The sequence below is a fragment of the Anguilla rostrata genome, chromosome 2, assembly GCF_018555375.3.
Source record: "Anguilla rostrata isolate EN2019 chromosome 2, ASM1855537v3, whole genome shotgun sequence".
Lineage (NCBI taxonomy): Eukaryota > Metazoa > Chordata > Actinopteri > Anguilliformes > Anguillidae > Anguilla > Anguilla rostrata.
The window spans coordinates 57,446,375-57,473,606 of NC_057934.1; the positions used below are offsets into that span (position 1 = coordinate 57,446,375).

At 41.9% G+C, this 27,232-nt stretch overlaps 2 protein-coding genes and 1 long non-coding RNA gene across 5 annotated transcripts in view; all 3 read right to left on the reverse strand.

Annotated features, from left to right (window-relative positions):
- Window positions 1–3,446: 3,446 nt before the first annotated feature.
- Window positions 3,447–26,898, reverse strand: LOC135248583 (KN motif and ankyrin repeat domain-containing protein 2-like). Its single transcript, XM_064323380.1, has 7 exons — window positions 26,862–26,898; window positions 26,574–26,759; window positions 26,029–26,512; window positions 24,721–24,865; window positions 5,612–5,689; window positions 5,449–5,482; window positions 3,447–5,359 (listed from the first exon to the last, which is right to left on the reverse strand). Exons 1-7 carry the CDS (start codon window positions 26,896–26,898, stop codon window positions 5,268–5,270), a joined length of 1,056 nt encoding a protein of 351 aa, XP_064179450.1. The 3' UTR covers window positions 3,447–5,267.
- On the reverse strand, window positions 9,859–10,812 carry LOC135249513 (uncharacterized). Its single transcript, XR_010328721.1, has 2 exons — window positions 10,451–10,812; window positions 9,859–10,322 (listed from the first exon to the last, which is right to left on the reverse strand). It is a non-coding gene; the product is annotated as an uncharacterized LOC135249513 (long non-coding RNA).
- LOC135248595 (low affinity immunoglobulin gamma Fc region receptor II-like) overlaps window positions 11,110–27,232 on the reverse strand; it is a 35,205-nt gene continuing 19,082 nt past the window's right edge. Inside the window, exons 1-5 of one of the 3 annotated variants that reach the window (XM_064323410.1) lie at window positions 19,681–20,778; window positions 18,808–18,831; window positions 18,185–18,442; window positions 12,287–12,577; window positions 11,268–11,662 (exon numbers count right to left, since the gene is read on the reverse strand). In XM_064323410.1, coding sequence (XP_064179480.1) covers window positions 11,283–11,662; window positions 12,287–12,577; window positions 18,185–18,442; window positions 18,808–18,831; window positions 19,681–19,711 — 984 coding nt within the window. In that variant the 5' untranslated portion in view covers window positions 19,712–20,778 and the 3' untranslated portion in view covers window positions 11,268–11,282. Of the gene's footprint in view, window positions 11,663–12,286; window positions 12,578–13,732; window positions 13,991–14,355; window positions 15,353–18,184; window positions 18,443–18,807; window positions 18,832–19,680; window positions 20,779–27,232 lie in introns of those variants that run through there. The other 2 variants (XM_064323409.1, XM_064323411.1) reach the window with 2 other exon arrangements.

A 27,232-nucleotide genomic window follows, 5' to 3' on the forward strand; every position in this document is an offset into this window, starting at 1 on the left:
GTCCCATACAGATCAGTGGTCTTACCCTTACCCTTAGATTGACATGTGAATGTCCCACTTGAGAATGGTTCACTTATGCCACGTGTGAATGTTTGAAAGTTGATATCTCTCCAGGGAGAGGTAAAATGTTCTATTTGTCCGGCACATAATATTATTATGTTATGTTAGCCTACTCAAAAATAATACAAGTATTTTGCTTAGCCGTAATTAGTTACGCTACAAAGTATGCCTTGTATTACTTTTAGTTACGCAACAATCTCTCGCTCTTGCTTATACTTTTTTCTACATTTTTATTCTTTTTTTTCTATTTAGTTTACTGTTTTAAAAAAAAGATTTTTATTACTAGTTTACTCAACGGAATAACAGCATACACCACACGAACACATCACAAGACACTTCACATTTGAGAAATCATTTTTGATTGTAGGCTATGTAATAGTTACATTTATTGTTCTCTCAAGTAGCCTAAAGGTTAATACTATGTTTTTAAAAAATTGTGGAGTTATACATAATAGCAACTGCAAAGCCTAGCCTAACCGGACATCGTGTCACCACTCGCGTGCTTCCACAATGATTTTTTCCCCCCAAAACCTTTACTCCCTGAAACGAATGTCCCCTATTTCCTGGTCCCTCAAAAGCCAAATGTGTCACGTCACATTTTTACCTCACAGAAAATAGGATATGATACAGCTATAATTTTTTTTAGCATATTTTGTGTGTGTGTGTGTGTGTGTGTGTATACATCAACGAGCAAGGTATGCTTGATCAGAACTCACAGAAAGTCCACTGATAACAAGTGCACTAAATAAACGTAATCCGTCTGGGATAAATGCATAGGAAATTTGCCGAGGGAACCGATGGCAGAAGAAACGTCCGAGTTGGTGTACAAAAAGACGTCTTCACTGAAACACTCTATAAATAAACTAATTAACAGCCGAAACAAACCATGACTAACTATAAACTAACAAACTACGCTATGATTCAAATATATTTTTATCATGCTGTATTGTAGTGGTTTCTTTATTTTAGATTGTTTTTGCAATAGTGTTACAGTTTGTAGTCCTAAAACCCGGAAGTAAGTTGGCATTGGGTTCTCATCAGATTTCTCCCGTGGGGATTTAGTTTTCTGCCGAAAGTAAGGTTTGTGGTGAACGTAAGCCTAAATGAGCTTCACGATTGTTTGTCAACCGTGGATTTCTAAGCTGTCATGTGCTTTTGAAAAGTAGGCTAAGTTTCTATATTGAAACTACAAGAGCGGTCACATTTTTGCAATAACCACTCTTGTTTTACTAGCTCGCATGCACGCTGAGCGTCGAACGCTAAGCGTGAGTGAGCGGCGAACCCATAGAACTCGTAAAACAAAACGTGAAACTGTTTTAGGCATAAATTAACCATAGGTCTTATTTTCGGAAGAAAACTAAATCCCTATTGGAAAAATGCATTGGCAATCTGCCGAGGGAACCCATGGCGGAAGAAACGTCCGGGTTGGCCTACAAAAAGACGTATTCACTGTAATATTCTATGAATAAACAAATTAACAGCCGAAACAAATAGCGCTTCGAATATATTTTTATCTTGTTATATTGTAGTCGTTTCTTTAGCTTAGATTTAGTTTTTTCAATATCATACGCAGCATTGTTGTTGTACGTGAACGTGTCGCATGCAGCCATTGTGCACGAGAATGATAATGCATAAAATTGAAAAAAAAAAATTGTTTATGCATTTGAAGACGGATCAATTTTATTTTAACCCTTATTTAGAAATTTCCAGTTGTATAATAACTGTAAAAATAAAATGTAGGGCTATGATTTCAGAACACAAGGGAAAGGCATAGGCATAAACAAATGATCACAAAACGAACGCAATAGCCTATAAAAATATTTTTAAGATCACATATTTAAAACATTATATAATGTATTATTCAAAATAAACATAAACAAATATTTCTAATAACAAAATAAATAAAACATTCGTACAAATATAAATGCGTGTCCACCGCGATGAAAAGTATATCCTTGCGCCTCCTGGTGTGGTGAAGGAAAACTGACTCCTTAGTCTGAAGACGGCCGTAATTTAACAACACTGTTATAACACACACGGAAGTGAAATAAGGTGCTTTTAACATTTTCCAAACGGGACTTTGACATTCCTACTACGCTGGTACGTAAAGAACAAATATTTAGGAAAAGTCAGTGAATGCGGATGATGTAGCTTGCTAGTAACTAAATGAAAAAAATCCTAAACTCCGAAATATCTCAGTGACAGGTCAAATGACCTGTCACAGCGCTCCTAGTGTTAAGAACTGCTCGTTCAAGGGTTTTGGACAGAAAGGGTAGAAGGGATACGGGTCGATAATTTGCTACATCGGAGGGGTCTAAGGTGGGTTTTTTGAGTAGTGGGGTAACACGAGCCATCTTAAAAACAGAGGGAACATGACCAGAGGAGAGAGAGGAATTAACAATGGAAGACAGATAGGGAAGGAGCTCGCTGGAGATAGATTGGAGAACTTTAGATGGGATGGGGTCAAGTGGACAGGTGGCTGCGCGATGAGAGGTGATGAGTTGTAATACATCGGAGTCCTTCAGCATTTCAAAGGAGGTCAGTGTGGCTGTGGGGTTGTCCTGGGGGGTTGGGGGGCTCACTGGATGGGTGAAGGAGTTCCGAATTGTAGCCACCTTTCCTTCAAAGGCGGCCAGAAAGTCATCTGCGGAGAGGGAAAAGGGAGGTGGGGGTGGAGGAGGAATGAGGAGGGAAGAGAAGGTGGAGAATAGTTTACGTGGATTAGAGACACATGCGCTGATCTTGGATTGAAAAAAAGAGGCTTTTGCAGACGTGAGGGCAGATGTAAAAGTCGCCAGCAGGGTATGGTATGCGGTCAGGTCATCAGAGGATCGGGATTTTCTCCACTTCCTCTCTGCAGCCCGCAGTGATGTTCTGCTGGAGCGTAGTGACTCGGTCAGCCATGGGCAGGGGGGTGAGGAGCGTGCTGGTTTGGAGACAAGAGGACAAAGTGAGTCGAGGGACTGAGAGAGGCAGGAGTTGAGGGTGGAGGTGGCAAGGTCAACTGGCAGGTTAGAGAAAGACGCAGGAGGGGGAAGTGTAGACAGAGCAGTGGAGACGAGGGAGGATTGTGACAGAGTAGGGAGATTTCTCCTGAAAGTTACTGTGGGTGAGCTATTGGATGAATTGAGGGGGAGTAAATAGGAGAGGGAGAGTAAATTAGTTGAGCAAAACGGGTATAAAATTATCCTCACCGATCCTACATGCCCCTTTAATTTTATACCCGTTCTGCTCAACTAATTCTCTCAATGAACATCAGAGATCTCCCACCGCTCTGGCTGTCCCAGAGAAAGACTGGCATTTCCCCACATTCACTGAAATGGGATTTTAGTGGGAGATTACTGACACCTAGTGGTGAAAATATGCAAGTCCTTCACGACACAGACACGCCCCTGCCAGCATCTACCATTGCCAGACATAATGGATATGATTGTTGCTCCAACTACCCCAATCTCACTTCACACTCTGTTGCCCCAATATCCAATTATCTATGTTCTCACCTAATCCATTTTCAAAATTTAAAAATCATCAAACAGTCAAGTGAGAACTAAATTCTCTTTTGTTGTGACAGCTTTGGGAATTAATGTATGTGGGGAAGTGAAGGTGTTGTGTAACCTCACAGATGTAGGAGGTCTGCTGGTGCTCAGATGTTTGTAGTACCTGACCCTGCAGGTGAGAGAATCACCTGTGGCCAGTGACCATTCCACCACTGTCTGTGTTAATGTGTGACTTTTGCCTTGTGACTACACCCTACTACAAGACAGAAACAAAAGGCATGAGAGCAAGTGGAGGCCACTAAATAAACAAATGAACAACATTGATTAATAAACTTAACTTAGACAATAACTTCATACCAACCTCTCTTTGTTTTAATGTTTAAGTCTCTATACCGGAGAAAGATATCCTGCAGGGGTTTAATGCTGATGCTGTGACCATGGGAGGTCAGCAGAGGCCATGTTTCACAGTCAGCCAAAACAGCAAACATAAAAAGGGCAAGATTGTAACTGAGCCTCCTAATACACAGCAAGTAAAGTAAAAAGACTGAAACAGTGATGATAAAATGGTTTATACGAGCCTGGTATCAACAGTAAAATACGGGCTAAATAGGAATCTGTTAAAGCAAATAACCATAGAGTTTGTACAGATTATGGCCTGAGGTATTAAATTAGCTGGAAAAATTAACAGCCCATGTTTATTAAAATGCGGTGCAGAAGATCGAGGTCATCCATCCAGGCCCCCAAGTAGTGTCATAACAGGGGTTTCGACCAGGAGAGGTTCAGCTCTGGAAATAAATGCGGTGTGAATATTCCCTTTCCTCTGACATTATGCTTAAATCACTCAATCCTCCTGCTGTTTTTCTCATCTGTGTCACTCCCTGGAGCTCCTGCCTCTTCCCACCCTCCTTTATTATGTTCTTTTTCTCTTCTTATTTCTTCTCTTCTTCCACTTCCCTCTGGATCTTCTCTGATGTCTCTCTCTCATGCTGCTGGAGCCTCCTCTGTTCCTCTCCTCCTCCATGCTGTCAGTCGTCTGCAGGAGCTGTGTGATCTGAGTGTGGTCAGCCCTGTTCTTATTGCTTAACATGTGACGTCCGCCATGACACTGACCAATGAGCACCTGAAGCTCACAGCCATGTTGCACAAACGTCGCTAAACATCTCCTTTCCCATCTGTGTCCATGTGTGAGCAGTAACTGTTCTCACATACCATTGTTTCACTTTTAGAATGGGCTGACAATCACTGCAATGCTCCTCCCAACCACCAGGGTGTGTGCTTCCTGACACTGCAGGGCAGCACTGATGCTCAGTTGAGAATTACACAGCATCCCAACAGTATTTCCTTGGGACCTCATTTCCTCATTTAATAAACACTGAATTTCACTCGCTTTGTTGCCATGTACAATGAACCTCCAAAAGCGTTAAATTATTAGATATTTTTTACTTATAATAGGAGTCACAAATACAGAATTATTGGACTGATCTCAGTAGTTTGGTAAATGTAGTGAATGTATTAACTATACTATAGAGTTTTCTGGTCTGTTAAACAGAAACGTAAACCATCTCAGCAGTAAAAGGCTTTGATTGTGTTGTACAGGTGTGGGGTTCATATGCCTGCCATGGTGTGGGTGTGGTCTTAACCACAGGAGGCCAGATGGATGTGAATGCCTCCTTAAGGGTCTCTAAACAGCACAAACAATCATCTAATAATCTAGGAGGCCTTCTTCATGTGGTGCTCCAGATATTTCTCCCGAGACATGGCCATCCGTCTCTTCGGCTCAAGGACATCGCTTGCTGCCTTTGCTTTGAATATGAGGGAAAAGAGGGGTAATGAATGTTCTGTCATGATCTGAGATACCAATTAAAAAAACAACTGATAGTGTCCTTCTTACCATGTTCTTCCTGTTTGTTCTGAAGAACTGCATCCTGGAGAAAGACAAGTGTCAGTCAGCAAAAGATCGGACAGGTGAGGCAAGTATTCATTGCCAGAACACACACACACACACACACACACACACACGGATCTTCCTGCCGACCTCCATTTCAGCCTCTCACCTCACGCTCCTCGATTTGACGCTGCAGCTCAGACACCAGTTTTAGTGAGTCCCTGTACTTGACCTCATAGTCACTTATCTGCAATGGAATAGGAGAACATGGAGATTAAAGGTGTTCCTAAGACCCAAACATATGTATGCAATCCTATAACAGGAGGCAGACCTGACTGTAGAGAGGGTAGAGTGGAGCATTGGTACTCGCTGGATGTGCTCACCTGGGTCTGGTGCAGCTGCTCAGTCTTGAACAGCTTAAGGAGCAGAGCCTGGATCTACTTCTTCGCAAACTGCTCGTGCTCGCTCCTCTCCTCCATCACTCTTTCCAGCTTCACTCTCCGGTCCTGCTCAAGCTGCCCCAGCTTCCTGCAGCACGAAGCACACAGGCTTCAGTCTTACACTGTGCTGGAGCCAGCAGTAACTCATGTGCTTTTATAAACCGGTTCACAGCAAATGGAGGTGAGCACCATGTGACACTCATCTATCCTGTACAGGATTCCAGCACGTTAAAAAATAATCAAAAGCTTCATCATTCAAGTACAATTTAAGCTTTCTGTTAAGTGTCTGCCCATTGTTAACTCAGATTCAGTTACTTCTAAAATTAGCATCAATATTATTCCCTTTTCTCTCCAATGACTTTTACTTGGAATAAGACACAAACCCCGAAATGGGTGGAGTTATTATGAGTTATTAACAGCTGATAAAATGGATCCAGTCAAAGTGGTCTGCTATGGAGTCCAAACTTGATAGATTGGTTCATATCAATGTCAATGACTAACAGCACACGGTAGTCCAACCTATAATGGAGTTCATGAAGCCTCACTCTCCCATTGCCATGGTTACCTTATTTAGATGTCATATCTGGTTTTCCTTGACAGAGTCTTTCTCGGTACTCACTGCTGTAGAGCCATCTCTTTCTCTTGAAATGTCTTCTTAAATTCCTCCTGCTCCAGATCGGCACTTTTTATTCTGTTCTCTCCCTCCTCCAGCATCTAGTCAAGTGCATCTCTCTCTTCACACATTTTCATGCATCTCCTTTGCAGCTCTCTGACACTTGCCTTTATGAAATATCAAATGGTGTAAATACACATTTCTAATATAAGCTGTTGCACAAACAGCAGTGCAATACTTCAGCCATAGATTCCATTAAAGCTTCACATTCTGAAAGTAACTGAAATTAATCACACTCATCTACAGTATGACAGTATCGAGCAGTATTCATACAATGTTGCAGTGGGAAGATGGGCAGGGCTTCTGCTGTCCTGACTGCAGTGGGAAGATGGGTATGGTTTCTGCAGTCCTGACAGCAGTCAGAAGCTCATTCCACCACCAGGGGTCAGAACAGACTGGAGATGTGACCTGGAAGATAGAGTATGAGAGGAGATAACAGAAACAAGAGACTTGGTAAAGAGAGAGAAGAGGAGATGAAGCAGAAAGCGAGATGGGGGGAGGGGTACTGAGTTGGGAATGGGGGAGGGTTGTCTGGGAAGAGGATTGACTAATGTGCTTGAAGACTCCATCTTGAGGGATTTGTAAATATCAGCAACCTTCCTGTAAAAGAAGCGGCAAAGTTGGGATACATATGGCCCCCCCACCCAGCGAGGAAGATGATGAGAGAGGCAAAGAAGAGCCCAAGGATCACAGTTTGAATTTAGTTGCTTTTTGGGATCTCCAAGTCTCATATTTAACCATACAATCACACCGTCATACCAACAGGCTCTTTAGAAATGCTGCACAAACAAAGGCCTTAGTGAGAGCAATTGTGTAAATCAATTGTCTGGTTTGACCAAAATTGAGCCTTTTGGTCATGAACAGAAACTTGGCAAAGTGAGAGTCAACTGCCTCTGAAATCATACTGTAACCACACTCTTTCTGCAACTTTTAAAGTCTCAGATAACCCAAAAGTTTTTAATGTAACTCTGTTTGAATGCTAAATGATGTACGGAATATAATTTACAGAAATATTATTCACAAATTGATCATGTTGACTGAGGTGTAATTTGCAATAGAAATTTGCATAACTCACGCATGCCCAGCTGAACTATGCTGACCTGAAGAAAGCTGCAAAAGTTACACATTTAACTGTGACACTGAGAAGCTCTCAGAGCGGCTGCCATCTCCTCTGAAATCGCAGAGTGTCCTAAACTAAACACAGCTGCAGGAAGCTGCAACGGTTACCATGTGCGTCTGCATTTAGTGCCATGCTCCTCTCTCCTCTGCTCGAGATTTAGACGGAGCAGCAGGTTGGAGACGCTCGCGTGGTTTCTGAACTCTGATCACATGCTCATGAAGGGAAGCTAATGAGCCGCAGCGTCTCCTATATTTAGAGAAGTACGACATGCCTGTGTATTTTATAACCGTTCTGCAGCTTTCCCCCTGTGTGTGGCAGGAAAATAACAGTGTGTGCATACGCCAGAGCACATGTGTGATGCAGCACTTTCTTCCTCTGGAGAAATGTGAAAGTCTGTATGTTTGTGTTTATAGTCAGGTAAACAGCTAGGTGTCCATTCCATGTCAGGGAGCTTATAAAAAACAAAGGTTATCTCAATAAGTTATTATTTAAGTGCGTTATATCAACGTTTATTGTGTTGTATACATTTTATTGATTCCTATTAGAAATGTTTCATAACATGCATTAATGCCTGCAGCACTGTTTCAATCCAGAGGTCTCCTGTACACGAGCATTATACATCAGCCCTGAACCAGGAGTGACCACTGTCCATTGAGCACCACGCGTCAACAGAACCTTAGGGCACTTATAACTATATGATCCTTATGTAGGCATTTGAACGGATCCTGCTTTAAAGCAACATCGGTTCAGAAAGGACTGCAAATGTGATGAACTTCCAAAGACACTGCTATTATGTTAGCATGAGCGATAGCACAGTATAATGAGTAGAACTGGGCTTGTAATCCAAAGGTCACAGGTTTGATTCCTGTGTAGGACACAGCCGTTGTACCCTTGAGCAAGGTACCTAGCCTGCATTGTTTCAGTATAAGTCCAGCTGTATAAATGGATCCAATGTAGATGCAATGTAAAAGTTGTGTAAGTCGCTCTGGATCACAGTGTCTGCTAAATGCCGGTAATTTAAGTCACTTGTAATCTACTTCCTCAAAAACGCTTGTCAAGGCAACAGCCTATCCCTTCATTGCCCTGGCCAATTGGTGCTGAACAATTATTTAAGATCAAATTAAATGCAGCTATTCTCATTTTTTATTTATGATTGTCATGGTTCTGTGCTTGTCTGCGTTTCCTTTTTGGGCCGCCAGATGGCGGCACTTCAGTTTGTAGTTCTGTTCCTTTTCCCTGTTTAATTGTATTATTGTTTTCAATTATTCTATTATTGTTTTTTGGTTATGTCTTGTTTTCCCTTCCCTCTCTGTGGTCTAATTGTGCATGTTGCCCTCCTGTGTCTCTTTAGTGTCGTGTCTATTTCAGTTCTTTGCTTCCCTGATTGGGTGGTGGTTCCTTGTGTTTGCACATGTTTTCCTTCCTCTGTGTTTCCGCCCATGAGTTCCTGCCCTGCCCAAGATTTGTTCTGTGTGTTTTTCTTCTATTGTTTTTTTGTTATTTTTCTTTTGTGTTTTTGGGATTTGCCCTGTGAGGCATTTTCTGGTTTCCTGCATTTGTTCCTTAGTTTTGGTAATTAAAGTCTTTGTGTGAATTTTCCTTTTGGAGTTCTTGGATTTTTTTACTCTGCATTTGGGTCCATTCCCTCGCAAGTCCTGACAATGATGGCCTATTTATTTTTCATATGTGATTACTCTTTGTTATCATCGAAAACTTCATCATGCAAAGACAGAAAAACCGCAACTAATCATTTTTAATGACGATATGCTATTACAAGCAATATCAAAATGACAATGTAGTCAAAATAATATGGTGGAATCAGCATAATATAGAATCAAGAGAGACAAATGCCAGCTTTAGCATACTTATTTATTAATATTTGTTTGTCACGATTCATCCCCACGAAGAATGAACACAAGAAATTTATGATTGGTAACATTGTTATTACAGTAGAAGTAATTATATGAAAATAATATAATAAAAACAATCGAGCCCTCAGCTTCTCTGTCCACATTCAGCTCACCATTCCTGTTCGGTTTCTCCTTCTCACACTTGGATTAGATTGTGTTGTTCACCACAGTGGAAGGTGCTATAACTGACCTACTGGGGATGTTACATTACACATGTTTATTTTTTTCATTTATTTCTTATGTTAACAAAATAAAGAAGGAACAAAAAAAGAACACACTTTAAATTCCATTTAATTTAGTACTAATACAAGCAGACACATGAAATGCATGTTGAGTATGTTGCAGAGTCTCAGCTGTTTAGGCTGTATGTAAGCTTGCGGCGAGTTCACTACATAATATATAAAGTTCAACGTAGGTCCTGAAACCAACATACAGCAATGAAAGCAGACTAACTTAGACAAAGACCACAAGTGCAGCTCTGGTGAATCAGAACCTCAGATATATTATACAGATCCTGCACTCTAAAGGCACGACTGCTTCATTCCCAAAACTCACTGAGTGTCCCCATAACTGCACCCCCAATCAGGATTTCCCTGCAAGCTGGGAAACATCACAATGAAAAATAATCCTGAGCTCTCAAACGTTCTTCATTCCACATTCAGCTTCAGTGTGAAGGTTTTAAAAGTCAACTTCCACATTCTCTTCAGTGTATTTGACAGCTGCTTCATTAGACGACCCTGCACATCAATAAAGACGTATAAACACAACAGAGGGAGAGAACTGGGAGTGAGAATGAACAGTGTTGCAGCCTGAAATCTGAAACAGACGTTGTTTTTAGATGTGTTCCCCTGTAAAATAACATCACCTGGTTTCCTGCACGATTTCACACACAGTATAATGGAGGCCAGCAGCAGAGGAGCAGCTCCCAGAGAGACACAGAGATGAGGGATATGTGGAAGATATAAACCTGAGCATATACAAGAATATATGGAGTGACGGGGTGGTAATCAGAACGCGTGAAGTGGTTAATATCTCTTATACTATGGCTACAACTAAAATGCGTGGAAAAATTTAAATAAAAAGGTATTTTTAAAGACATTTTGTTAATTACAAAACTAACACCATTATGTACACACCTGCCACTACAGTAAATATGGTTCCTTTGGTAATGATAAACCAGTGTTTCTCTTTTCTTATGTATGCAGAGTAGTCTCATTATCAGCCATCAAAAATATAAGAAAAGAGAATTAGAATTTAGACATTAAACAATGAAAAACAAAGTTCACAACTATTGTCATGGTGCATGTAGCAACTGGTATCGTGGGATAACAGTCAGCTGTATCATATATTCTCATACACATAACTACGACACGTTATTATCTTCAAGCTTAATAAATGCTGCACCCCTGACCACAAAAATGTGAAATGTGTTGCAACTGAGATGTTTTCTGGATAAAAAAACGCTTTCTATCCGCACAACTTAGCGATTGATTGTTTTTAAATAACATGGTGTTGTTTCCTTTTATTTCATGATTGCTAAGTAAACAAAATGAAATTTTCATGTAGTGATTTGAAACCATAATGAGGCAAAATTACCCACATTGCCATGCCTATATACAAACACAAATAAAACGAGTGGTTGACATGGCTGTCAACCAATCGGAATTAAAAATGTATCCAAGCCATAGTATAAATTGTTATACTGTTTGTTGCTCCTGTGTATGGTAAGTGAATGTAATGCAATGTAAATATTTTAAGAATAAAGTTTTAGATACAATTTGAAAGCCTACCTGAGACTCACCTGAAACAGTCAGAGTGATGAAGTCGCTGTGCTGTGATGTCACATTTCTCCCCTCCAGCCTTCCCTCACACCAGTACTGCCCCTGGTGAGACCCAGCTGCCCCAGTGATGTTTACACTGTACTCTTTAGTGAGAGATGTGGCTGTCTGGTTATGGTCTCTGTACCAGAAATGTGTCCAGTTGCTGTAGGAGTCCACCTCACACCTCAGGGTGACGGTCTCTCCATTGTACAGTAGGCGCCATTTTGACTTCACGATCAGAGTGGCCTTAGGCAGGGCTGTGGAAAGGACACAGACTGGGTCACAGTTTCTTCTGTTAGAATTTAGAGATGACTGAGGAGGAAACAGTTGTGAATAAACTGCAAGGAAAAATAACTATTGCAGAAATATTAATTTTTTTTGACTCTGTAGGTGGTCCTGCACAATATTCCATAAATATTAAAATTTTAAGCATTTCACCCAAAATAATTTTTGTATGTGAAATAATAAACCAAATATTTTAATTCTCTATAGTGTGAGTTTCATTGAAATTAGGATAATTATGCAAAGCCTCCAGCATTGCTGAATTCATCAGAATGCCAAAAACATAATGGTGTGGAATGTTTTTGTGACACACATTAGGCCCCATAATGACTGATCATCATTTGAGTGCCGGAGCATACTTAAGCATTGTATCTGACCATGTGCATCCCTTTATGACTACAGTCTACCTGTAATCAAGTGGATACTTCCAGCAGGTAATGCATCTTTTCACAAAGCACACATCTCCTCTAGCTGGTTCCACAAACAAGATGATGACTTCATTTTACTACCAATGACTTACCAATGACATGCACAGTCCCCAGATCTTAATCCAATAGAGCATGTGACATATCCAAATTGAAAGCGTACCTGAGACTCACCTGCAACAGTCAGATTGATGGAGTCGCTGCGCTGTGATGTCACTTTTCTCCCCTCCAGCCTCCCCTCACACCAGTACTGCCCCTGGTCAGACCCAACAGCACCAGGGATGGTGAGTCTGTTACCAGTTACACTGTGACCAGCAGTCTGAGACACAGCCATCTGGGCCTGGTCTTTGTACCAGAAATATGTCCAGTTGCTGTAGGAGTCCACCACACACCTCAGGGTGACGGTCTCTCCATTGTACAGTGGGCGCCATTTTGGCTCTACAGTCAGAGTGGCTTTAGGCAGTGCTGTAGAAACAGGCAGACTGGGTCACATTTCTGTTGTCATGTCAGAATTTTTAAGACTATGGAGAAATCAAATCACCCTAAATGAAGGACAAAATCCAGGGGCAGCTGCATTCCTATTTTCAATGATATTAAGAGAAGATATTAAAAAATCAGAAATGAAAAAACTCTAATCCTGATCGAATTGGTACAAGAATTAAACTAAGGAACAGGATCCCAGAGTCATCACAGCAGTTGGACCCAGTGCATTATGGGAATGTGCCAATTTTGCACACTGAATAATGCCTGTCAGTACTCACCACCCACCTGATACCTGTATGTGGGTGGGGTAACTATACTCTGTGTACCAGACTGGGTCTCCCCCTGTGTATGTAAGTGCAGCAGCACTGAGGATGTACAAGCCTTTAGATGTTCTGGAAATATGGGCAATGTCATGTGATCCAGTTCCTTTTTACCAGTAATATTCCCAGCCAGCTGAAGTCACTGTAACCTTACAAGAGAGACTGACATGTTCTCTTGCATATAACTGCCTGTGTGGAGAGACAGTCAGGACAGGCGGGCGTATCTCTATAACAGAGAAAACAGATTGAATCTCTTCCCCAGGTTCCTAATAATGGCATCATCAAACGCACAGTGCAATCTGGCTTTAATCTGCGATACAGTAGAACATGGTTCGCTTATCCATGTACTGGGAAAGCATGTGACTGTCTCAGAACGGGTGTGGACGAGGCTGTGAAGATGGACAGACTGTGTCACAGCTCTAACTGCTCATTACATTACACTACAGGCATTAGCAGATGCTCCTACCCAGAGCAATTTACTCAACTTTTACATACAACATTGCTAGTGGAGTGTAGACATGACTACAGAGGGACAGGCATGCTCTGATTGGGGTTGAGACAAAGAGCTAAAGCAGTAGGTTCTCTCATTCTATCATAACAGATAGAAAAGGCTACATTCCATGGATTTAAACATACAGACCCATATACCCAGCCCATTTAAGTGAAAATAAGATAATTTTATATTTGCCTGTAATAAATGAACTGGTAAGGGAAGCATAATGTGCACTGGGTAAGATTGAATAAATGTGTTAAATATGGTCTCTCTGTGGGATGAGTGAGACCACCAGTGTTCAGCTGCTGACCAGTTTTGACTCACCTGACACGATCAGTCTGACAGGGTCACTCCCGGATTCAGCAGCACAGCAGTATGCACCACTGTGGGCTTCAGTAACAGGTGTGATGGTGTAGATGTTTTCATGGGATTTGTGCTTTTGCACCCACGTAATTGCTTCATTTCTGTACCATGTGAATCCATGATGTTTGAATGGCTTTCCAGAACACCTGAGAGTGACGGTCTCTCCAGTGAAGAACAGGGGCCAGTTAGGCTGCAGAGTCAGTACATCCTTCGGGCTCCCTGTACAAACAGTGCATGCACTACGTCAGTGCATGTGTTTAAATACTCATGACATGTTTATAGTGTCCTGATTAATGCCTCAGCTTCATTAGTTTAGAACAGAAAAGAACTGATTCTGTTTGTGATCTCTGTATCACCCCCTACTGTAGGACATGCCTCGAGTCTCACAGAATAATATTTCTACATTACCGTCCACATATGCAGTCAAATTAATCACATCATAATGCTGTGAGACAGTCTTATTGTGAAGCATGACATTCTGTTATCAATCATAAGTTTCACTAAACTGTCTGACTAAGGTTTTTCTCTGATAGATTATCAGGTAACAGAAGGTGGGGTTTGTTTTAAAATCTAGTAACACTCACCCAGTCTTGTCATTAGACTCAGCACTGTAAAAAAAAAAAAAAAAAACACTGAAATCATTGACATCATCATCGAAATGGCCAAAGAAATGCAATTAGAGCAAGAAAAATACAAAACCATAAATATGTTCCAAATAAAGCCTAAACACATCCCCATCATTGCTGTTTGGTTTCAAGATGTCATCCATGCAGTACTGTGGAAGTTGGGTAAACTCAGGTCCTCCAGTCAGTGTTTGAGTTCGGCAATGATCAGTTTGAATGGAGCGTATATCTGCTTGTGTAAACATATTTGAAGCCTTTACATGTTCTGTACAAAAATACACTGAAAGTTCTGGTTAAAAAGCCAGTTACATATCACCACTGTCATATTATTAAGTGCAATTATTTTACCTTATCTCGTGTAATGTTTTGTTTTATTATTTTATTTGTAGCACAATATGCTACATTGGTACCTTTTGCGATTGTTTATATTTTTTTATTTTACTGCTAGAGTGTAATGATGCGCATCAACCTTTTTATTCTAATTGCAAATTGCTGCTTGTACATATTTTTTGTAAATTTTCCCACTTTCCCACCTGCCAAGGGACTACTGAAGAAATGTAGTTATCAAGCTAATTCTGGGGCAGTTACTAACTGTCCAATGTCTCTTTCAAATAACAAATAAATAAAATTGTATTTCTTCTTTCACAAAAAAATGGTAGTGATCATTCAAGGTATGTTATCTTCTTAAGCAAAAGCATACTTCTTCACTCATAATTTTCTTTTTTTCCCATAACGCAGGTCATTCCAATGCAGCCCAAACGCTGTAGAGCATTTTAGTATTAGTGAGGTCAAATCCTACTTATTTATTTAAGCATAATTTAACAAATGTGTTGTTGTTGTTTTTTTTTCTTCAATCAAATGCAAATTTCACCACAAAAACATACTTGTCTGTTAAAAACCTTTACATTAAAAAACTGATTCGGCAGTACGCATAGATCAATGTGACCCCTCTGTTTGCCTGCATGATTTGTTTCTGTTTGCCTGTTTTATGAACAGATGAGACAAAAAAATAAAAAAAATAAAAACCAAAGCAATGGAAAGCTGAAAGTGTGGAGGATAGAGCTTCTGCTTTTTAATTTAAAAAAATTTTTTTTAACTTCTACACAGCTGAAAATAGGGGGACTCAACACAAAAACAGCAGTTTCTGAGAAATGGTAACACACATACCATGATATTAAAAGCTGACTGTACTTTTGTCTCATATTCAAATCCAATTACCGTAAGCACAGAGCAAAAATAACCAATTATCCGCTACCATTACAACACTTTTGGGGGGCTCTGTTCGTGAGAGCAAAAATAAGTAAGTAGGTCCTGCACAGCAAACCAGCTTTCTGTTTTCTTCTCTTCTATTTTTATAAACTAAAGAAAATGCGGAACTTCACTTGTTATTTCAGGGAATCAGAGTGACTTTAGGGCATCACCTTGCTTAAATGCACTGGTCCTCTGTGAAATGAAACATTGCATGGTCTAAAATACCTGACTGTGCCAGAGCTGACTGTAAATGTTGGACCCGCAGGACAGCTCACAATTGGCTAGAGTGAAGCCCTGGGAGTATGTGATTGGCTACTGTGCTGTCCAGAGGCTGTAGTGTGGTCCACAGAAAGGTGGTTTCAGTTTGTGAGGAGTACCATCCGATCACAACATAGCAGCTCCTCTGATTGGTCAGACTCAATAGTCAAGCAGCAGGCTGGTTGCATGAATTTGAAAAGATGGGGATGCTTGTCTGTGCACTAAAAAACGTACACAAGATTGAGGTGCTAGTCTGTGTGCTTACAATCTTACACAGGATGGGGTGCATTAAAGTTCCAGTGCATGTCCCTCTGACATTTACTTGAAAATAGAAGCTATTGTAAAATCATTTGGCCAGCAGGTGGGGCACTTGATCAATAAAAAAATCCATTGAGCTAAACAAATAAAAAAATACTGTACTAATTTGGCTCTTGCCTAATCTTTGGGGTACACTCTACTATCCAAAATGTTCTACTATCCAGCACCACGGATTCCCTGATGGTGATGGAGAGTAGAGGTTCTACTATAATGACCTCTGTAAAAACAATGCCCAACAATGCCCAGTCAAAGCCCAACATCTGGCCACCATGCTCCGTCAGCCCAGAGACAGTCTAACTGGCTCCACCCTTCTTGCATATGTGGACTTCATGGCTGCATGGCCACAGAATCATTTGTGTTCTGTCTTTTTCTCCAGGCTTGGGAGCTGATTGGCTGCAGCAGAAGAGCTGTGTTAGATCATAGCTAAGGACCACTATGTGGGAAACTGAACAGCAAATAGATAGAGGGGGCGGAGTAACTGCACTCTGAGCTCTGAATAAACTAAAGACTTAAGAAACTGCTGCACTTCCTGTTCCAACTTCCCACAGCGCCTCCAGCCTGGTCTGAGATTTTGCCAACGCCGCTCTACACTCTTTCTTCCAGGCTAGGGTTTCTCCCCCCGTCTGCCACCCCCCATCCAGGTTACAAGCACAACCAATCACATCACAGACACCACACAAAGGTGCTGTAGCAAAGGTTAAAAGTATCTTGAGTCACAACACAGACCTGGCTACCAAGAATCAATAAAAATAAAATGAACTTGCGCACAAGGAATCTCCACCCCGTCCCACCCCCCTAGGGGAATCTCTTTTTCCTCACCGATCCTACATGCCCCTTTAATTTTATACCCTTTCTGCTCAACTAATTCTCTCAATGAACACCAGAGATCTCCCACCTCTCTGGCAGTCTACAAATGATTCTGTTCTGCCATCAGCATTCCACATGTGCGCCCAACCCCCATTACTCCCGTAGTTCCGGCCAAATAAATGTAGGAGACAGCGCTACTCCTGACGTACAAACACTCGTTTATATCGTGGCATTTCTGTTCACCTGCTGAAAGGCAGAACCGGTGAACAGAAGTCTGGTAATGTCACAGAGAAAGACTGGCATTTCCCCACATTCACAGAAATGGGATTTTAGTGGGAGTTTACTGACACCGAGTGGTGAAAATATGCAAGCCTTTCACAATACAGACTCTCACCTGCCAGCATCTACCATTGCCAGATATAATGCATATGAATGTTGCTCCAACTACCCCAATCTCACTTCACACTCTGTTTCCCTAATATCAAATTACCTATGTTCTCACCTAATCCAGTTTCAAAATTAAAAAATCGTTTTAATGTTTAAGTCTCTATACCGGAGTGAGATATCAGGGGGTTAATGCTGATGCTGTACTCATCTGTGACCAGACGGGGTCAGCAGAGGCCATGTTTCAAGGTCAGCCAAAACAGCAAATTTACAAATTGGGCAAGATCAAGCCTGAGCCTCCCAATATACAGCAAGTAAAGTAAAAAGACTGAAACAGTGATGATTAAATGGTTTATACTAACCTGGTATCAACAGTTAAAGACGGGCTAAATAGGAATCATTTAAAGCAAATAATCAGAGTTTGTACAGATTATGGCCTGAGGTATTAAATTAGCTGAGAAAATGAACAGCCCGTGTTTATTAAAATGCGATGTCATAACAGATAGAAAAGGCTACATTCCATGGATTAAAACATACAGAAGCTCAAATATTAACAATACAAACAGTGTGACAGGCAGAAACTCAACTCAATTGGTGGTATACCCAGCCCATTTAAATGAAAATAAGTTAATTTTATATTTGCCTGTAATAAATGAACTGGTACGGGAAGCATAATGTGCACTGGGGAAGATTGAATAAATGTGTTAAATATGGTCTCTCTGTGGGACGAGTGAGACCACCAGTGTTCAGCTGCTGACCAGTTTTGACTCACCTGACACGTTCAGTCTGACAGGATCACTCATGGATTCAGCCTCACAGAAGTATACACCACTGTGGGCTTCAGTAACAGGTGCGATGGTGTAGATGTTATCCTGGGATGCGTGCTTTAACACAAGACTATTTAATTCATTTCTGTACCAAAAGAATCCATGATGTGTAAATGGCCGTCCCAAACACGTGAGATTGACGGTCTCTCCAGTGAAGAACAGGGGCCAGTTAGGCTGCAGAGTCAGTACATCCTTTGGGCTCCCTGTACAAACAGTGCATGCACTACGTCAGTGCATGTGTTTAAATACTCATGACATGTTTATAGTGTCCTGATTAATGCCTCAGCTTCATTAGTTTAGAACAGAAAAGAACTGATTCTGTTTGTGATCTCTGTATCACCCCCTACTGTAGGACATGCCTCGAGTCTCACAGAATAATATTTCTACGTTACCGTCCACATATGCAGTCAAATTAATCACATCATAATGCTGTTAGACAGTCTTATTGTGAAGCATGACATTCTGTTATCAATCATAAGTTTCACTAAACTGTCTGAATAAGGTTTTTCTCTGATAGATTATCAGGTAACAGAAGGTGGGGTTTGTTTTAAAATCTAGTAACACTCACCCAGTCTTGTCATTAGACTCAGCACTGTAAAAAAAAAAAAAAAAGACAGGAATCATTGACATCATCATCGAAATGGCCAAAGAAATGCAGTAAGTGCAAGAAAAATACAAAACCATAAATATGTTCCAAATAAAGCCTAAACTCAGGTCCACCAGTCAGTGGAGCGTATATCTGTTTGTGTGAACATATTTGAAGCCTTTACATGTTCTGTGCAAAAATACACTGAAAGTTCTGGTTAAAAAGCCAGTTACATATCACCACTGTTATATTATTAAGTACAATTGTTTTACCTTTTATCATGTAATTTTTTGTTTTATTATTTTATTTGTAGCACAATATTCTACATTGGTACCTTTTGCGATTATTTATATTTTTTATTTTACTGCTAGAGTGTATTGATGGACACCAACCTTTTTATTCTAATTGCAAATTGCTGCTTGTACATATTTTTTGTAAATTTTCCCACTTTCCCACCTGCCAAGGGACTACTGATGAAATTTAGTTATCAAGCTAATTCTGGGGCAGTTACTAACTGTCCAATGTCTCTTTCAAATAACAAATAAATAAAATTGTATTTCTTCTTTCACAAAAAATTGTTAGTGATCATTCAAGGTATGTTATCTACTGAAGCAAAAGCATACTTCTTCACTCATTCTTTTCTTCTTTTCCCACAACGGAGGTCATTGCAATGCAGCCCAAATGCTGTAGAGCATTTTAGTATTAGTGAGGTCAAATTATACTTATTTATTTAAGCATAACTTAACAAATGTGTTGTTGTGGTTTATTTATTTCAATCAAATGCAAATTTCACCACAAAAACATACTTGTCTGTTAAAAACCTTTACATTAAAAAACTGATTCGGTAGTACTCACAGATCAATGTGACCCCTCTGTTTGCCTGCATGATTCAAGAGGAAGGTTAGTGCTTCAACTTCAGTGATCAAAAGAGCGAGAAAAAAGAAACCCCTGGGCTATTATACATACTGTACAGCACCTCTAATGCATTCTTTTCTTATCTGCTTGTGTGAACAGCAAGTTGTGAAAAAATTCTCACAGAAGCTCCCACCCTTCTACTTCATCACTGCTTTACCTTCCGCTTTTCTATAACTAATATCAACTAAATTTAAATATATATCTGCAGAAGGTCACTCTTACATTTCCTGCCTACTGACAAAAAGCCACCAACAACAGAAGCCAAAAAACCCACAGGCACTCACAGTGCCAAACAGAGAATAAACTATCCAAACTTGTATGTGAGTTGTGTAGGCTACATACAACTCTAAGTACCTGTATGAGTTGTACTGCAGTTGATGACAGACGAATCCTGTGAAGAGTTGTGAAGGAGAACCCTAAAAGTACGGTCACCAGCGGTCTCCAGAGGGCAGGGGTAAAAATATAGCGAGCCCCCAAATGCAGAAGACTCTGAGAGCAGAATTATAGAGGCTAAACAGCAAAATGCAAAACCTCACATCAACGTCAAGAATCAAAAGGCCAGATTAGAATTTGCCAAAAAGTACAGAGACAAGCCAGAAGAGTTTTGAAACTGTTTTATGAACAGATGAGACAAAAAAAAAAAATAAATAAATAAAAACCAATGCAATGGAAAGCTGAAAGTGTGGAGGATAGAACTTCTGCTTTTTAATTTAAATTTTTTTTTTAAACTTTTACACAGCTGAAAATACGGGGACTCAACACAACGACAGCAGTTTCTGAGAAATGGTAACACATGTACCATGATATTAAAAGCTGACTGTACTTTTGTCTCATATTCAAATCCAATTACTGTAAGCACAGAGCAAAAATAACCAATTTCCCTCTACCATTATAACACTTTTGGGGGGTTCTGTTTGTGAGAGCAAAAATAAGGAAGTAGGTCCTGCACAGCAAACCAGCTTCATGTTTTCTTCTCTTCTATTTTATAAACTAAAGAAAAAGTGCAGAACTCGACTCGTTATCACAGGGAATCAGAGAGACTTTAGGGCAGCACCTTGCTTAAATGCACTGGTCCTCTGTGAAATTAAACACTGCATGGTCTAAGAATACCCGACTGTGCCAGAGCTGACTGCGAATGTTGGACCCGCAGGACAGCTCACAATTGGCTAGAGTGAAGCCCTGGGTGTATGTGATTGGCTACTGTGCTGTCCAGAGGCTGTAGTGTGGTCCACAGAAAGGTGGTTTCAGTTTGTGAGGAGTACCGTCCCATCACAACATAGCAGCTCCTCTGATTGGTCAGACTCAATAGTCAAGCAGCAGGCTGGTTGCATTCATTTGAAGAGATGAGGATGCTTGTCTGTGCACTAAAAAACGTACACAAGATTGAGGTGCTAGTCTGTGTGCTTACAAACTTACACAGGATGGCGTGCTTGTCTGTGCTCCTTTAAACTTACAGTGCATGTCCCTCTGACATTTACTTGAAAATAGAAGCTATTGTAAAATCATTTGGCCAGCAGGTGGGGGCCTTGAGCAATAAAATAATACATTGAGTTAAAAAAAAAAAAAATAAAATAAAATAAATACTTCACTAATTTGGCTCCTGCCTAATCTTTAGGGTACGCTCTAGTATACAAAATTTTCTACTATCCGGCACCACGGATTCCCTGATGGTGATGGAGAGTAGAGATTCTACTATAATGACCTCTGCAAAAACAATGCCCAACAATGCCCAGACAAAGCCCAACATCTGGCCACCATGCTCCGTCAGCCCAGAGACAGTCTAACTGGCTCCACCTTTCTTGCATATGCGGACTTCATGGCTGCTTGGCCACAGAATCATTTGTGTTCCGTCTGTTTCTCCAGGCTTGGGAGCTGATTGGCTGCAGCAGCAGAGCTGTGTTAGGTCATAGCTAAGGACCACTATGTGGGAAACTGAAGAGCGAATAGATAGAGGGGGCGGAGTTACTGCACTCTGAGCTCCGAATAAACTAAAGACTTCTCAAGAAACTGCTGCACTTCCTGTTCCAACTTCCCACAGCACCACAGCCTGGTCCGCGGTTATGCCAACGTCGTTGTACACTCTGGCTTCCAGGCTAGGGTTTCTCCCCCCGTCTGCTGCCAGATAAGCCCCTCGTCCAGGTTACAAGCACGACCAATCACATCACAGACACCACACAAAGGTGCTGTACTAAAGGTTAAAAGTATCTCGAGACACAACACAGACCTGGCCAACAAGATTTAATTATGAAAATAAAATGAACTGGCACACAAGGAATCTCCACCCCGCCCCACCCCCCTGGGGGAATCTCTTTATCCTCACCGATCCTACATGCCCCTTTAATTTTATACACGTTCTGCTCAACTAATTCTCTCAATGAACACCAGAGATCTGCCACCTCTCTGGCAGTCTACAAATGATTCTGTTCTGCCATCAGCATTCCACATGTGCGCCCAACCCCCATTACTCCCGCAGTTCCGGCACAATAAATTTAGGAGACAGCGCTACTCCTGACGTACAGACACTCATTTATTTCGTGACATTTCTGTTGACCTGCTGAAAGGCAGAACTGGTGAACAGAAATCTGGTTATGTGCCAGAAAAAGACTGCCGTTTACCCACAGTCACTGAAATGGGATTTCAGTGGGAGTTTACTGACACCTAGTGGTGAAAATATGTAAGCCTTTCACAACACAGACACTCACCTGCCAGCATTTACCATTGCCAGGTATAATGGATATGAATGTTGCTCCAACTACCCCAATCTCACTTCACACACTATTGCCCCCAATATCCCATTACCTATGTTCTCACCTAATCCATTTTCAAAATTAAAGAATCTTCATTTCATCAGACAGTCAAGTGAGAACTAAATTATCTTTTGTTGTGACAGCTTGGGGAATTAATGTACGTGGGGAAGTGAAGGTGTTCTGTAACCTCTCAGATGTAGGGGATGTGCTGGTGGTCAGATGTTCATGGTGGCTGGACCTGCAGGTGAGATAAACACCTGTGACCAGTGACCATTCCACCACTGTCTGTGTAAATGTGTGGCTTTTGCCTTGTAACTACACCCTCCTACAAGACAGAAACAGAAGGAATGAGAGCAAGTGGAGGCCACTAAATAAACAAATGAACAACACTGATTAATAAACTTAACTTAGACAATAACTTCATACCAACCTCTCTTTGATTTAATGTTTAAGTCTCTATACCGGAGTGAGATATCCTGCAGGGGGTTAATGCTGATGCTGTACTCATCTGTGACCAGGCAAGGTCAGCAGAGGCCATGTTTCACGGTCAGCCAAAACAGCAAATTTAAAAAATGGACAAGATCAAGTCTGAGCCTCCCAATACACAGTAAGTAAAGTAAAAAGACTGAAACAGTGATGATAAAATGGTTTATACTAGCCTGGTATCAACAGTTAAAGACGGGCTAAATAGGAATCTGTTAAAGCAAATAATCATAGAGTTGGTACAGATTATGGCCTGAGGTGTTAAATTACCTGAAAAAATAAACAGCCCGTGTTTATTAAAATGCGGTGCAGAAGATCGAGGTCATCCATCCAGGCCTCCAGGTAGTGTCATAACAGGCGTTTTGACCAGGAGAGGTTCAGCTCTGGAGAAAAATGCAGTGTGAATATTCCCTTTCCTCTGACATTATGCTTAAATCACCCAATCCTCCTGCTGTTTATCTCATCTGTGTCACTCCCTGGAGCTCCTGCCTATTCCCTCCCTCCTTTATTATGTTCTTTGCCTCTTCTTATTTCTTCTCTTCATCCACTTCCCTCTGGATCTTCTCTGATGTCTCTCATGCTGTTGGAGCCTCCTCTGTTTCCTCTCCTCCTCCATGCTGTCAGTCTTCTGCAGGAGCTGTGTGATCTGAGTGTGGTCAGCCCTGTTCTCATTGCTTAACATGTGACGTCCGCCATGACACTGACCAATGAGCTCCTGAAGCTCACAGCCATGCTGCACAAATGTCTCTAAACACCTCCTTTCCCATCTGTGTCCATGTGTGAGCAGTACTGTTCTCACATACCATTGTTTTACTTTTAATAAACACTGAATTTCACTCGCTATGTTGCCATGTACAATAAAACTCCAAAAGCGTAAAATTATTTGATTTTTTACATTTTTAATAGCAGGAGTCATAAATACGGAATTATTGGAATGACCTCAGTAGTTTGGTAAATGTAGTGAATGTATTAACTATACTATAGAGTTTTCTGGTCTGTTAAACAGAAATGTAAACCATCTCAGCAGTGTAGGGCTTTGATTGTGTTGTACAGGTGTGGGGTTCATATGCCTGCCATGGTGTGGGTGTGGTCTTAACCACAGGAGACCAGGTGGATGTGAATGCCTCCTTAAGGGTCTCTAAACAGCACAAACAATCATCTAATAATCTAGGAGGCCTTCTTCATGTGGTGCTCCAGATATTTCTCCTGAGACATGGCCATCCATCTCTTCGGCTCAAGGACATCGCTTGCTGCTTTTGCTTTGAATATGAGGGAAAAGAGGAGTAATTAATGTTCTGCCATGATCTGAGATACCAATTAAATAAACAACTGATAGTGTCCTTCTTACCATGTTCTTCCTGTTTGTTCTGAAGAACTGCAACCTGGAGAAAGACAAGTGACAGTCAGCAAAAGATCTGACAGGTGAGACAAGAATTCATTGCCAGAACATGCACGCACACACACACACACACATGCGCACACACACACACACACACAGACAGATGGATCATCCTGTCGACCTCCATTTCAGCCTCTCACCTCACGCTCCTCGATTTGACGCTGCAGCTCAGACACCAGTTTTAGTGAGTCCCTGTAGTTGACCTCATAGTCACATATCTGCAATGGAATAGAACATGGAGATTAAAGGTGTTCCTAAGACCCACACATATGGATGCAATCCTATAATAGGAGACAGACCTGACTGTAGAGAGGGTAGAGTGGAGCATTGGTACTCGCTGGATGTGCTCACCTGGGTCTGGTGCAGCCGCTCAGTCTTGAACAGCTTAAGGAGCAGAGCCTGGATCTCCTTCTTCACACGCTGCTCGTGCTCGCTCCTCTCCTCCATCACTCTTTCCAGCTTCGCTCTCCAGTCCTGCTCAAGCTGCCCCAGCTTCCTGCAGCATGGAGCACACAGGCTTCAGTCTTACACTGTGCTGGAGCCAGCAGTAACTTGTGTGCTTTTTATAAACCGGCTTACAGCACATGGAGGTATGCACCATGTGACACTCATCTATCCTGTACAGGATTCCAGCACGTTAAAAAAATAATCAAAAGCTTCATCATTCAAGTACAATTTAAGCTTTCTGTTAAGTGTCTGTCCATTGTTAACTCAGATTCAGTTATTTCTAAAATTAGTATCAATATTATTCCCTTTTCTCTCCAATGACTGGTACTTGGAATAAGACACAAGCCCCGAAATGGGTGGAGTTATTATGAGTTATTAACAGCTGATCAAATTAATCCAATCAAAGTGGTCCGCTATGGAGACCAAACTTGATAGATTGGTTCATATCAATGTCAATGACTAACAGCACATGGTAGTCCCATTTATAATGGAGTTCATGAAGCCTCACTCTCCCATTGCCATGGTTACCTTATTTAGATGTCATATTTGGTTTCCCTTAACAGTCTTGCTCGGTACTCACTGCTGAAGAGCCATCTCTTTCTCTTGAAATGTCTTCTTAAATTCCTCCTACTCCAGATCTTTTTATTCTGTTCTCTCTCTCCTCCAGCATCAAGTCAAGTGCATCTCTCTCTTCACACATTTTCATGCATCTCCTTTGCAGCTCTCTGACACTTGCCTTTATGAAATATCAAATGGTGAAAATACACATTTCTAATATAAGCTGTTGCACAAACAGCAGTGCACTACTTCAGCCATAGATTCCATTGAAGATTCACATCCTGAAAGTAACTGAAATTAATCACACTCATCTACAGTATGACAGTATCCAGCCGTATTCATACAATTCTGGGATATTTGCCAATTACTAATTTCTGTTTCTCACCTTCAGGTTCCAGTTATTACAATGGGAGGAAGAAAGCATTATTTTGATTTTTCTAATTTTTTCTTTAGTGTCTCTAATCTAAAATGGACAAACACATAGATTATGACAAATACAAGCTCTCCTGAGGCAAATACTTTACATGTGGATGAAATTTTCACATGACTCTCATCTTTTTGTTGAGCAAACTGCTCCAAAAGTTGCTTGTTGGTCACTAAGAAATCAAAATAGAAAGGAAGCGGGTGTCTGGGCGGGGCTAGCGGGTGTCAGACCGGGGCTGGTCAGGGGCGGAGCCTCGTCCCAGGAACTTGTGGCTCTTGAGCTGGACGCTGAGCTGCCGCTTCTCCTCCTGCAGAACGGAGATCTTCACCTGCAGCACGGGGATGGTCTTCACCTGCTCCTCCAGCTCGCGGATCTTCCGCAAGGCCAGCGCCATCTGCTCGCGCACGTGATGCAGGTGGGCGGGGCTGGGCGAGACGGGCGTGGACAGGCCCGAGGAGCCGCCGCCCGGCCCCGCCCCCTGGGCGTGGCTGAGCGCCAGCCCGTGCGCGCTGGACAGCGAGGTGTTGGATCCTGCCACGCTGTTTCGCATGCTGCCCAGGTTGGAGAGCTTGCGCCCCACCCTCTCCCGCTCCCTCTCTTCCTCCAGCCTCCGCCGCGCGTCCAGCAGCGTCTTCTCCACCCGCGCCGCGCTCACGCCGGGCGCCGTGGTAACCGGGCACGCAGCAGGAGTAGGACGACTGGCGGCTGTCAGCGCTGGCGTTGGAGCAGAGCGACTCGGTGGAGGTCCACCAGGACCCCGTGTAGCCGTATCCACCGCGCAGCAGCAATCCGAATCGCGGTCGCCGTGGCGCCGGCGCCCGCCGGACGGTGTTGCCCTTCTCGATGTCGTTCACGTACTTCAGGAAGTCCAGGTCCAGCCGGTAGCCGTACGGGGTCTCCACTGAATACGGCACGTTCTCTTTGCCCAGGAAGGAGGGGCCGGGGGCGGGGTTAGACTTCCCTGTGGGAGAGAGTGGGGCATTGGGAAAAATATAGGGCAGAGCAGTAGGAATATTATTGGGGGGGGCGGTGGCATTAGAAATAACAGTGGCAGTTGATGTACCTGGGAAGTTGGAATCCATCTGCAGCACCTGGGCCATGTTGAGCGTCTGTGGTGGGCAGTCACTTCCTCGCCTGTAAAATCTTACCTGGAAAACAGAAACACAATCCCTTTAGAAACACTGCAACAGTACCTGACAGAAGCACACATTCACCAACAGTACTACACACAGTCAGTTTCAGTGTAATACACTAATCTACAGTATTAAATACAGAGTCAGTCAGTGTAAAGCACTCACTAACAGTATTAAACACACCAACAGCCTTAGACACTGTGCGACTAGCGCATTCAGAAAGAGTTTCACCCAGAAACACAGTCACTTACAGTAAGGCAGCAGGGCAGCAGAGTGACATCATACTCATGGAATCTGGGGT

Excerpts from the sequence above, each read along its gene's own strand:
- LOC135248583 (XM_064323380.1), bottom strand. The coding sequence starts at position 26,898 with ATGGCCCAGGTGCTGCAGATGGATTCCAACTTCCCAG. Across the intron at positions 26,513-26,573 it reads ATTCGGATTGCTGCTGCGCG|CGCTGACAGCCGCCAGTCGT; the intron begins GTGGATACGGCT and ends CTCCAACGCCAG. Across the intron at positions 5,690-24,720 it reads AGCGGCTGCACCAGACCCAG|ATAAGTGACTATGAGGTCAA; the intron begins GTGAGCACATCC and ends ATTCCATTGCAG.